Source organism: Orbicella faveolata, unplaced genomic scaffold (assembly GCF_042242905.1).
Source record: "Orbicella faveolata isolate gen_17 unplaced genomic scaffold, um_ofav_v1 contig_36, whole genome shotgun sequence".
In the NCBI taxonomy this organism is placed as follows: domain Eukaryota; kingdom Metazoa; phylum Cnidaria; class Anthozoa; order Scleractinia; family Merulinidae; genus Orbicella; species Orbicella faveolata.
Window position 1 is genome coordinate 12,020,001 of NW_028301565.1, and position 12,500 is coordinate 12,032,500.

The 12,500-nt window shown below is 41.8% G+C and overlaps 1 protein-coding gene across 4 annotated transcripts in view; it reads left to right on the forward strand.

Annotated features, from left to right (window-relative positions):
• Nucleotides 1-12,500, forward strand: part of LOC110054510 (E3 ubiquitin-protein ligase rnf213-alpha-like) — a 117,088-nt gene that overhangs the window by 104,232 nt on the left and 356 nt on the right. For all 4 annotated transcript variants that reach the window (XM_089274525.1, XM_089274526.1, XM_089274527.1 and 1 more), the window contains 25 exons: nt 1-180; nt 398-646; nt 1,005-1,116; nt 1,863-2,297; nt 2,650-2,769; nt 3,344-3,454; nt 3,806-3,859; nt 3,987-4,190; nt 4,732-4,810; nt 4,904-4,938; nt 5,308-5,402; nt 5,613-5,766; nt 6,193-6,367; nt 6,832-6,932; nt 7,015-7,072; nt 7,853-8,052; nt 8,327-8,468; nt 8,549-8,632; nt 8,948-9,128; nt 9,495-9,702; nt 9,908-9,985; nt 10,237-10,434; nt 11,129-11,218; nt 11,700-11,872; nt 12,192-12,500. The exon at nt 1-180 is cut by the window's left edge and continues 6 nt beyond it; the exon at nt 12,192-12,500 is cut by the window's right edge and continues 356 nt beyond it. In XM_089274525.1, the coding sequence (XP_089130651.1) occupies nt 1-180; nt 398-646; nt 1,005-1,116; nt 1,863-2,297; nt 2,650-2,769; nt 3,344-3,454; nt 3,806-3,859; nt 3,987-4,190; nt 4,732-4,810; nt 4,904-4,938; nt 5,308-5,402; nt 5,613-5,766; nt 6,193-6,367; nt 6,832-6,932; nt 7,015-7,072; nt 7,853-8,052; nt 8,327-8,468; nt 8,549-8,632; nt 8,948-9,128; nt 9,495-9,702; nt 9,908-9,985; nt 10,237-10,434; nt 11,129-11,218; nt 11,700-11,872; nt 12,192-12,360 (3,685 nt within the window). In that variant the 3' untranslated portion in view covers nt 12,361-12,500. The remainder of the gene's footprint in view (nt 181-397; nt 647-1,004; nt 1,117-1,862; nt 2,298-2,649; nt 2,770-3,343; nt 3,455-3,805; nt 3,860-3,986; nt 4,191-4,731; nt 4,811-4,903; nt 4,939-5,307; nt 5,403-5,612; nt 5,767-6,192; nt 6,368-6,831; nt 6,933-7,014; nt 7,073-7,852; nt 8,053-8,326; nt 8,469-8,548; nt 8,633-8,947; nt 9,129-9,494; nt 9,703-9,907; nt 9,986-10,236; nt 10,435-11,128; nt 11,219-11,699; nt 11,873-12,191) is intronic.

Sequence of the window (12,500 nt, forward strand, 5' to 3'; positions counted from 1 at the left end):
TGTAAACACCTGCCCAGTGTGCCTGGAAGGTCTAGCCGGAAAAGACCCTGTTAAAATGCCCTGTGGTCACGTGATTTGCCTGGTTTGTGTATCTAATTGGATCGAGCGAGAACGAACGTGTCCGTTGTGTAAACAAGATGTCCCTGATGATTTCAAAATACTGTCCACCAAGTTCATAAGGTAGATGTAGGGATTTTTTATTCAGTAAAGCAATTAAAAGTTCCTTACTAAGAAGTCGACCTTCAAAAATGAGTGCGGTGTAAAGCCTCATGCTTACCGAAGGAAGCGGGACGAACTTCAAAGGAAATATAATTGGTGCTCAGTTTCTTCGTATTCTTGATCATAAAGTTTTGTCCACACTCAACAAAACCCTCAAACCGTCTGTTTATACTTACAGGAAAGCTGTTAAAGAACATTATGACTTCCGTCGTCGGTGCAATTCGTTTTTCATGGAACTGGTTTCATTGTTCTGTTTTGGTGCCAACGCTGGTGATGCTGGGATGGATCCTGAGCTGTTTGCCATGTTCATGAGTTACGTAATAGAAGGTAGTTCCAAGACTAAGGATTTCTCACCCTTCCCAGAACATGGCATTGACGCTACACCCGTGGTGAGATCGTTTCTGCTACAGCAGCTCTTGAGGACAGGGTTAGTTGAAAACCCAGGCACTATTGATTTCGTACAATCTAATGTAACTGCAAAATTTTGGTCTAATGACCTCTGCTTAGATCCAAAAAGACTTAGTCGATCATTGTTTTTATCGAACTTGAAAATAAAAAAAGCATGGTTTGGCCGATTTAAGTTCAAAAAGTCACGTGATGTGGATATATAACATAATGCACAAAGCAACATTAGATCAAAAAACCAAACTAGAAAATAGAACGTATTTGATTCCCTGAAACGTGTTTAAGATAGCAAGCCATTTTCCTCCTTTGCCCTCAACTAGACGAAAGACAAATTGTTTAAGAGGTACTGAACTTTGTTTCCTAATTGTATTTGTATTTAGTGATAAGGAGGTCAAAGAGAATTTGGCGCACTATTTATCTGAGGCCCGAGGATTGAGACCAGAAATGGAGCATCTGTTACAAGTTTGTCAACTATTTGTGCACTGTTGGGAGGTGAGCTTTGGTATTATTAGCAAAATGAAATACCCACTGTCATTAGAACTAGAAATAGGCCATTTCCGAGTTTACCTTGTGCCTCTCTTTCAAAGCGAGTGCTCGAGCAAAATGTTTCAAGTCGAATTGAGTTCGATTTGCGTGAAAATGAGGGTGATGTAGCAGCCCTCGTAAGGTCTCACATGAATGGCTTGCTACTCTTTGAGAGAACAATGGAACAAACAACAGAAACAATGCCCCTAGCCCTAAAACAGCTGCTAACAATGAAGAGAATTACAAGCTTACGAAAGCTGCTACACTTCTGGAAAATGAACCTGTAGGCGGAACGCATTTTCAAAATCAGAAAAATCAGCATTTGGGGGGGAAGGGGGGAAATGTGTCCAAGACCCTCCAAAATCGAATTTTACTGCCAAGTGTCTCAACACTTTTGTCGTCCATTGTAGTTCGAGAACTAATCGAGGTGGGGGCGGGGTTTCCAATTTTTCATAACTCTATACCTTGCCAGTTTTTCATGGTTATGGCAAAGTCCCTTCTCCTAATCCTTACCGGAGTTTGCATCATACATATCTGAATTCTAAATTAGTTCCAAGAAAATCAAGTCAACCGGCTGCATTTGGCCACGCAACATTTTTTGAAAAGAGTTTCCTGGGGCAGCAAACACAGCAAGAAAATTATCGCTAGAAATTACTGTCATTCCACAGTTTTGTAATTGAACATTTTAGGAGTGTTTTTTACCTTTGTTGCAGGACTCTCTTATCAGCTTGTATTCAAAGACCTCAGGAAATTTGCTGGTGATGATAAAACTAGCTCAGCAACTTTGTGGTGAATGTACTCCATTATTGGCCTCAGGCTCACTGCAGCAACACACTCGAGAGCTTGATGTAGTTGTGCTGGAAGGCGTGGCAAAGGCACGTTATGCTCTAGCATTAGTTGCTGATTTTATGTATAAGACTACAGTCGAGGACAGAGACAAAGCTCCTTGGAATAACCTGCAAATTAGAAACGAGTTGGAAACCCTTTTTGAAGGCGTGAGACGAATGTGCTGCCAGGGTTCGAGCCCAGTTCCTCGATTGTACCTGCTCAAACAGTTGGTGAGAAAGTATGGTGTGGAGGCCATCCATGTTTTGTGTGGAATAAAGGCGTTTGAGTGGATTGTACCTCCTGAGAACAGAGACAAACAGGTAAAGTGTTGTATATCCTTCCATATCTTAGATGTTTCTCTGTAACTTTGTTATGCAGAATTCGTTTTATTCGTAAAGATGAATCGAGAGATTTTACAGGGTCTGTGTGTGGGAATATCGAAGATAAATCAGTTGCGTGAATGTGAATCTTGACATATATGGTTACCATAAACGTAACTATATCACTGGTATGGTCTTTAAAACACCCTTGGTTCAAGGTGGTTGCAGTAACTATATGAAGTTTTCTAAAGCATTAGTATTTTCTTTTCAAACACCTGCGTGTTAAGAGCCTTAAGCATCTTTTTCTCTTCATTTTTTCCTTTAGCAGCTAATATTTATTTTTCTTTTCCAGCAAGAGGATCTTGTTCCTGATAGGTTCGTTATTTATGGAGAAGATTACAAAAAGGTCAGAGAAGCCATGGCTAAAACAGTCCTTAGTGCTACGCACCGGGAGTTAACTGAAGTGCTCCAGGTATGAAAGGAAGAAACAGCGTATGCCTTTAACGAGAGAGCAAAAATAGTTCAGTTTCGAAAAATGACTTAAACCTCATCTGTACAGTGCTAGTCTGAACATTTGACTTCAGGTTCAGACTAACTCTCTACAGATATGCTTCTTTGAAGTTTTGTTAGCGGCCTTGGTCCACTCGAATTTGGACCATTGTTTTGTTGTCCGTTTGAAAAGCAATTCTTCAGGGAAAGTAAATTTTAAGAAAGGTGAAAGACCGCTTTAAGCGTGAAGTACTGAATGACGTGTGTGGAATATTTTGCCGTTTGTTTAAGTAAGTTCTTTCCATAACCTAAATACCAGCTCTCTGTGACTCCAGACAGGGTATGGTTTTCTACGGTTTTAGTTTGAAATAGAGTACGTCCAAGGAAAGCACTCCAATGTTTCCTGTTTCCTAACTTCCTATGATGAAATCTTTGTTAATAAAAAAGTGTTAATATACCAAACACGTTGAAAACCCGATCACAAAGTCTGACATGAAAAAGATCATTAAGAGTGAAAATGTTGTCCAGCTGACTATAAACTTCCCGTTGCATTTCAGAGCACTGTCTTACCACCTGTCGTGAGGGATGTCATGATGCTGTTGTCTGAATACCGTGAGGTGACCACTTGTTATGGCTTCAGGTCCGCACATCGACAGCTCTCTGCAAAAGTAAGTGTCGGGCAAGTGCTCCATATTTGAGAACTCATCATAAGCGTGTTGTTGAATAGTTTGGGATTTGCATGGATTTGAGCCGCCAGCACCCGTTAGTTTTGGTCGCCTTGAAGTGCTATTTGTCACTACTGTTGTTCTGCTAAAAACATGGTCAGCTTGACTAATTAAGGATATTTGTCGTGTGAATGGGAAATCCAGAACTTCTGGCGGGCGTTTCATAATCATTTCTAAGCCATGGCTGCTTCTGACATCTAGTATCAATCGTTTTACATATCATCTTAAGCTAACGTGTGTTTGATTCCGGGTCGTGTCAACTTACTATCTCTTTGTTCTGTTTTGCTGATTAAGGCTCACCAATGTTTTCAAGAATTTCTAAAGGATGACACCCATCTTTCTGCCAGGGTGAGTCAAAACGGAACATTTCGCCTGTGAGCTTCTCCTTATGGCGTTTTCTTTTGGTATGAGGCATGAGACATGCAACTGTCCATTATACTATATATTTAGTTCATTGTTTCAAAACTGTTTTCAGGCCCAACCATTTGCCACCCAACTTCTGGACAACACTCAAGGTGCCGCTGGGTTTCCAGGCGTCCGTGTAGCTCCTGGTCGCTCAGCCCTGGAACAGAACCTGGCAGAAATTGTCATTCATACTACAGCAGTATTACAGTGTATTAACCAGATGACTGTGTGTGAACCACTGCGACTGCTCATGGACAATCCTGCAGCCTTGATGGTACGCTTGCAAAAAGTGTGGCCGTTCTTCGATATTGCGTAGATTTCAATTAAATGGATTACAGAAATGGGAATGGTAAAGCTAGAAAACACAGAGAATACGGAAATTGTGAGGACGAATAGTTATTTGCCTTGATTGATTTTAAACTTAGCCCACGCAATTTTGAAAGCTTTTATTGGTTTACCTCATCACCTCTGACCAACATCAATGCAATAGGCAAGGCAGTGGATTTTTGTTAAACAAGTCGTATTGGGGAAATGTGCCTGCCTGCTTTCTGCAATATTGTCAGTGCCATGGGGTTGTAGAACTACAAGTACTGTAAACATCTCGAAGAACGGGAAATAGCGTGGAACTAGGCTCATGTTTATCCAACTGGCTCAGTTTAACGAAATTCCTCTATGTTTGCGGTAACTACATAGCCAAGGGCAAAGTGTTCTGTAGAGTTACGGAAACATAGTTGTCGGCCAGGTGAAACGTGTACTGTCTATGGGTTATTTTAAAGTAAAAAACATTTGACAGGGATCTATTTTTCGTCTTATAGAATGCCTTTTTTCCAACAATGCCTGACGACAACCTTCAAGAAGCAATGGCAGGAATGCGAGAGTCTGGTAGATGGTATCGTAAGTAGCTCTTCTTGTGCATTTCAAAACATTGTCCTCGAAGTTGTTAAGAGAGGGCTTTTTGTGATGTTAATTGACTTGTTCTTTTTGCAGAGTGCCCAAAAGGACACCCCTATTACATTGGAAATGTAAGTGGTAGTCACCTCTTATTCAGTAAAGTGGTTTCGCTATCTTTTGGTCAACAACACTTTGATAACACCACCTTATCAGCCTCAGCCCTTTCTGAACGGAAAAATTGCCGTCAATGATCGTCAGCTACAAGAAAACGTACATATTTTGACATCGTATACATGCTTTTACAAAAGTAATTCTTGGTTTTCATTGTTGCTAGCACCGTCTGACTTAACCCTCGATTCCAAGTGAAATTTGCTGCTATGCCTACTGTCCTCAGCCAATGCAACCAATTAACCAATTTCAATCATTGCCAATTTCTTTGAAGACATTGAATATAAATTGAAGAGTGCTGGACTAAAAAGTCGTAAATGTATATGTTGTAGTGTGGCCGGCCCGTGGAAGTGAAGGTTTGCCCAGAGTGTAAAGTCCATATCGGCGGTAGAGGATCTCTCTCTCAAGGAAATACTGAAGCCCAGAGGTATGGCACTTGGCTATAGTTTGTGTTATGTATACGTAATATACAGCAGAATATTGTATTGTGTGTATTTTCTTTACTCTCCAGGCAATATTTTAGTGCAGTAAATCCTTCGTTAAGTATTACCATGATTATCTTTAGTTGAATGAAAACAATGTGTGCAGCATCCAAGCGACGGACTGACTGACTTCTTTCCTTCTCTCCTCCTTGTAGAGCTGATCGTACCATGACAGGTCACGTGCTTGGTCATCCTAGCGCCAGGCCAAAAAGTCTTGCTCCAGAACGGAACTTGTCACCTGTAGTTGTTGGCATTATGAGGATTCTTATGCACTGTGCCATGATCGAGGGGGCGTGTCGGCAACCCCAGGTTAGCTTTTTATAAACCATTAGATTTCCTATGAGCACGACAGGTTGCTAAATCGGATCTTGTGTCTTGTCGTGGCTGTCATTTGATGTTGCTGCTGTGGTTAAAACTAGCAAAAACACTTGGAATCACCCTTATTGCTATGTGGTTGTTAGACACACTGATTTCTTTGCTCGTTTCATTGTGTCTACTTTGTCGTCACAATGTAGACATACAGAGAGACTGACTTCTTTTTGTACCTTCTGACTCGTCCCCAGTCCTCTCGTATGCAAAAGTAATACGAGAGTGGGAACCTGTCAGTTCGCGTCTTGTTCCAACCGCTTGTATCTTCCTGGAAAACAGTCTTTATGAGGAAGCTTAATCGTTGAATTTAAGCGAGAAATATTGGACTTTGAAAAATGTATCCCCTTTCCTATTTTCTTTGTATAGGGCATCTGTGCTCTCATCAATCCTGGAGTTCCTCCTGCGGCGTTGTCACGCTTTTTATGGGATCACCTGCAGTTGGATGTAGAACTTCTCGCCAGTAGCCTGGGAAGAAGCATAGACGATACAGTCCTCTGCATTCATATGGTTTTGGTACAAATGACAGCGCACCTCTCAAATCGTAAGATTTGAAACGTAACAAATTTTTCAGATTTGTTGATTTGGTTTTTTGTAGTAACTGCAGCCAGGCTGGATGAGGGTTTTTTTTTTTTTTTTCACTCAGCTCAGACTTGATTTGGGTTGCATATTACGAAATGATATAGAGATTAACAGGACAGTATTTTCGAGTTCGTAGTAAGCAATGTTGAACCGTGCCTCGATAATAATTTATTGTTTGCACATGGCCAGTATAGATACAGAGACTTCTTGTTTTTTTCTTTCCGAGGCTTTCTCTTATAGAAACGAGAACTTTATAAATAGATCATAATCTTAAAGATAATTTAGTGCGGAGACGGAGGACATGATTAGAGCTGGAGACCACGGAACGTTTGTTTTATGGTGGTCCTGATCGAGTACAGTAGTATTGACCATTTCTAAATGATTAGTTAACTTTTAACATAATTTCACGCCGACTTGTTATTGTAGCACAACAAGCCTTAAACGTCGCCTGCGATCTGAAGTCTAAAGAGTCTCGGAGAGACTGGGAAACAGTCTTCAATACCAGTGTTGTGACTCCAGTGTTGACAGTATGTATGATCATTTGCCGTTTGGTTTTGAACCCTTTACGGTGGTTTAATCATTTATTTGATTTCTTCCCTTTTTGTTAAGAACCTTGAAGAGAAGATTCAACGTTGTTTGCAGATGTTGGTCGGCGACAAGCGACTTGGTAAGTTACATGAGTCATGTATGCTTAACCAGACAATACCGGCAGTAATGTGTCCTGACATGAAAGGTCATAGGAAGAGTACTGGCGACAGCGAATTCTGATCTCTAAGACCAGTCTGAGTCTTCTCTTTTCTCGAAGTTTCAAAGTAAATTAACGATCACTGTTGGAGTGTGATTTAAAAAAAAAGTGAAGCCTTGAAGCCGACTGACTCATAGCTGTCGGAGCTTATCCCGGTTTCTGTAGCCTGAAGCGACTAGGAGTATTTCTACTCCCCCTGGACAGGATGCTAGTCCATCGCGGGTCACTCCTCCGCGATTTGTTTCCCCAACCATTCGTCGGTGCCCATTTATATTCTTGGGTGGAGAGAGGCACTGTGAGAGTTAAGTGTCTTGCCCAAGAACACAACACAGTGTCCCTGGCCAGGGCTCGAACCCAGACCGCTCGATCCGGGGACAAGCTCACTAACCATGGGGTCACCGCGCCTCCACTGGAGTGTGAATATCTCACCTAAAAAATGTCTTACTTGTGTTTAGACGTTACGTGTTTTGATCTGGTGTGAATTAACGCACTATGTGTTACGAACATGTTAGAAGCGCTTTCCCCTCGGGACATAAAGCTGTTCTCCCAGTTTTACTATTGTTTGTTTGTTTGTTTGTTTGTTTGTTTGTTTGTTTGTTTGTTGTCAGAAACTGTTAAACGTCATTCCTCTATCTCTTGGAAATTAATTTAAGCGTATGTGAAGCCCTGGAAATTAAGAGAAGATTTCATTTCTTTTTTCAGGTAATAACCCCCTGATGCGCCAGCTTTACGAGGTTGATGTCCCTACCGAGGCCCTGACTGACCGTGTTCCTCCCACCTGCCCCGCCCTGTGGAGGTACCGGACTCAGGTCACACTGGATCACTTCTCGCACACTTTTCAACAGGAGGTGTCGTCGACCGATTCTGAGAGCAACAAAGTGCTGGCAGAGTTTTTACGTAAGGTAAACCAATTCAAACCGTATTTAGTCATCGCTAATGCAACAAATTAACCTCTGCATTTAAAGTTTCTTAGTAAGGTTAATTGACTTGAAAGTTCCCGAACTGAATCCATTGTGGCGGGAACTTTAACCTTGTATATGATTTAGATATCCAGTTTAAAGGAAACTTGCAGCATACTTTTACCTCGAAAATCTACAAAATGAACGAGTATATGTAACAACGAGTGATTACTTAAAACATGAAATAAATGTCCATGTGGCCTTGTTTTATCCATAGGAACACGAACTCCGCGCCCTCCGTTTCCTGCCAGACATCGTAAAGCTACAGCGCCTTCTCATGGACAAATTCCACCGTCGAATTGACAGAGCTGAAGCAGAGCAAATCAAAATACGAGATTTTCTTCGAATGATCCCGTCTAGTAAGTAGGACGTCAAATGATAGATTAATTCTATTACTAGCTCATATTGCACTTACGTGTCTTTGTATGTTTCTTTACAGAAACAGAGAGAGAAGAACTTACGTCACTGATTGCCAGCTTTAACCTGGCATGGAACCATGTGCGGCTAAGTCTTGACCAGCAAGGTATGTTTGGATACATCATCAACCACACTCATTTATAATATTAAAAGTCAGTTAATAAAACAAAAGCGCGTAGTCAGAAAGCTGTCTCCGAAGATTGGCATAGTCCCCGGTAATTCGGGAAACTCATGTACGTTGCTAAATAGCTAGCATGGCGTACAAGCTATGGTAGCACATTTTACAGGTAAAGTGTTTATGCTATTTCTAATTGGACTTAAAGAATAGAAAACACTTTATTGAGGATGCGATTTAATTTTTCCTCTTCTGGAGAAGTACATTTAGTACATTTATTGTTTACTTGTCCTTGTCTTTAAACAGGGCGTCTTCGTCCCCCAGCGGACTTGTGTGAGAAGACCATGGATAACATGCGTCCTCTGGCTGTACTCCTGCCCAATACCTCAGGGATGGGTATCTGTTCCACAGCCCTGGTATTTTTCCTTACCACAGTACACAACGAGTTCAACGAACGATACCAGAACTTGATTGGCGGGCAGGGGAGGTAAGTACAACAACTAAATATTTTCCTTCACCTAGCCTTCTAAGGAGACGGGAGCCTTGACTTCTTATGGTCATTGTTTCGTCTAGTTGGTCGGAATGAATATCACTCGGTGGGGTAAACCCTTTCCCTGATAGAGTCAAACCCAACCATCCAACTTGAAGCTAATCTAAAATCTTGGGGGGAAAAAGTGGAATGCTGAGAAAGTATTGGACCGGCAATAAAGCGTTTGATTGCCTGATTTTAGTTGTTGGCTCTCGCAACTGTTCTAGTCGTGTAATAAGAAGAATCTATTCCTGAAACTCGCGACCGAATTAGCTGAGAAAGGGTGAGAGAAACTAATGACATTCTATTCCGGCCTTTTATCAGAGACCTGACTCACATACAGTTGCAAGACGTGACAAGCTCAAATCTGATCTCATACCACACTGAGAGAGATCTGTTACCCCTCATCTTGGCTCAGTGTAACTACTCTCTAGAGGTGGGTCGAGGAACTTTGGTGCAATACAACTGGGAAGCCCTGGAAAGACAACTGATTGACAGGTTTATAAGGGGAAGACCGCTGGTTGATTTCAAGGTAAACTGTACCTCTGATTGTGTCAGTCAGAGCTCTTTGTTACCAGTTTATCCCGTTCGGAATGCCTCTCTTTTTGTAAAAATTTAAATGTTGGTTTAAATTGTTTAGTGGATTTGAACAATTCTATAAGGAGTGCCGCTAGTTGCCATAGTTCTTTCTTTCTGAAGGATTTGGTTTAATAGAACTTGTTGTGTTAAAATCATAGGATGAGAGGTTTGCATTTAGCAAAGACATCCAGTTGGACTCTGTATTCGCTTCAGTAAAAGCCAAGGTTCATCCACAGGTAAAACAGTTTATTGTGATAGCTAGTATTTTCTATCCCCGCCCCCTCTCAGAGGCCGTCCTTCTAGCCAACCATTACCGCCCGAAAAAGAGCGTAATAGACCATTCAGCTACTGACCAATGACCTGCTAGACATTTCCATCAGACAAGCAGGAGTAATATTCAATGAGGAGTCGTGGCAGAGTGGTGAAGGTCTCTGGTTTTGACATCATATCGTTCATTAAGTATGCAATATTTCTTGCTTTCTTTTAGGTTCCGTTGAGTTCAGCAGTAAGTCATCAAATTCTGGGCGAGTTTCGTTCACTAGCAGACATTTGTGACGTGTTGTCGTCTCTGGACATTGCCATTGGTTTCCTGTCCTCCACTGGTGGATCACCTGACATGCCCCTTAATCACTATCTGCAACACGTACTGCGCATGCCTCATCAAAACGGTCTTCGCAGTCTCAAGGTATAAAATCACGTGTACATTGACTCGTTATAAAATTACTATTACCAGTTGTACGAGGGGTGAGTGTTACACTCTGCGTCCCTAGCTTGCAATAGCTGATGCAGTGTTTCCGCAACCTTTCCAAAGCGAACAGGGTGATTCCATTTTTTACTTTGCTTGTTTGAACTCGATTCGTGACACGATGTTTCGAACAACGTTTGTCGCAAAACATAATTCGGTGGTCCGGTTTATAATAAGATTGTAAAGCCAAGACCCAAGTGATAACAATGGTGAACTTGCAGCAAACGTTAGCAAACACGCAAGAGGCGCTAAACGCGGGAACACGAGCGTGATCTTGCGTGATTGACTTTTTTTTTTATCTCACTATTTGGGTAGGTGGTGTGACCTTTTTAAACCAATCACACAGGACAGTAAAGCAAAACCAAATCATTTCCGGGTTACTGTCAATAACTGGTCTAAAAGATTTGCAGAAAGCCGGGTTATCTACTGTAACAGGTCGTAACCGTGAAGACTAAATTGGAAGCAAAGGAATTAATCTCTGGGATTTCAGCATTTCATCGTCGCATCAAATTAAAGGCAGTCCTAGATGTAATCACTTATGGCATAATCTGTACATTTCTAGCACCCCATGCAAAGTCCCCCGAAGCTTTGGGAGAAGCCAGTACTTTACTGTTTGTTCTTTTCTCTTTACCAGGCCCAGCAGTGCTGCCAGTTGCGTCACGTGATCTCTCTCTGGAGACTGCTGACCCTAGAGAGAGCTAGAATGTTAATGAAACGAGGCGAGGTAAGGAACATTGGACCTTTTTATCTCTAAACTAGACATCAAAAATACCCTTACTGGCTCGTCCTAGCTATGAAGAAAACTTTAGAGTGAAGGGGGGGGGAGGGGGGAACAGAGCTTTAATTGCCATTATTAAGAATTGTTTGAAAGTACAAGCCTGATGCAGTCTAAGGGTTTGTCTGGGAGAGAGGTCTGGGTTTGAGCTCTGGCCGGGTCAGGTCCCTCTCTTCGTCCAGGGTAGGACTGCGAAACTATTGCTGCGTTTTGTTGTGAGACCTGGCAAAATGCTAGGGATGGGTTGGAGAACCTGTGATTGACTAACATCCTATCCTGGGAGGAGTAACAATAATCCTACCTACTTCACTCTAGAGAAACCAGAGTTCACTGCGCCAGTACCAATCCTTAGGATTGGAACAAACCAAACAAACCATCGTCACCTTGAGTGAAAAGGGGGACTTCTAATTATCTGATGTGTTATACGTAGGATCCATTTGAACAGATTGCGGATACTTACAAACACGTCATGTCGTCGAAACAGATGATGAAGTTTAGTAATAGCATGAGGAGGGTTGATTTGGATCGTTTCGTCTCCGAGGTCCTGGAGCTAATTTTGCTCAACCTCAGAGGAGATGCCACTCCGGGAGAGGAAGATATGAGGTAAATCAAATGCATTTGAGTTAGATCTTTCAAACTTCTGAAAAGGTCCTTAAGTGGAACTTTATTTTAGATCTCTCTGGAGCCTCAGATGGGAATATTTCGCACTATTGCTTGTATCGTTAGCTCACTCGCTCTAAAGAACTCGCGAATATAAAACGTGAAGATTACATTATGTAAGTGTGACGTTGAGGGGTTTTTTCGCGTTCATTTTATGCGGTGATTGTTTGTCTTGCATATCTTTCTGTGCCCGCTACGTGAATAAACATAAAGATTCTTTATATAGTTTCCATTTTATTACAACTTTCATGTACTTCTCCAGCTTGAGTGAATATATCCAGTGGCATCTTGACAACAAAGAACATGAACCAATTGCTGGACTGGATGAGCTACCACCTGAGGTGCAGTTGAAGCACGTGATCAATGCGTGGCAAACCTCTGTTGACCTGTGGGATAGTTACCTTGAAAAGAGGGATGCTGCTTCCGTATAAAACTGCGCCCTTAAGTTTTCGTCCCTGTTTTTGGTAAACAGCGGCCAGGAATCCGGCCGACTGTCGTTGAATTTGAATTTGAATTTAAATGTGCTTCGAGCGCACTATGAATTTTATACAGTTGTTAGGATATTAAAGTG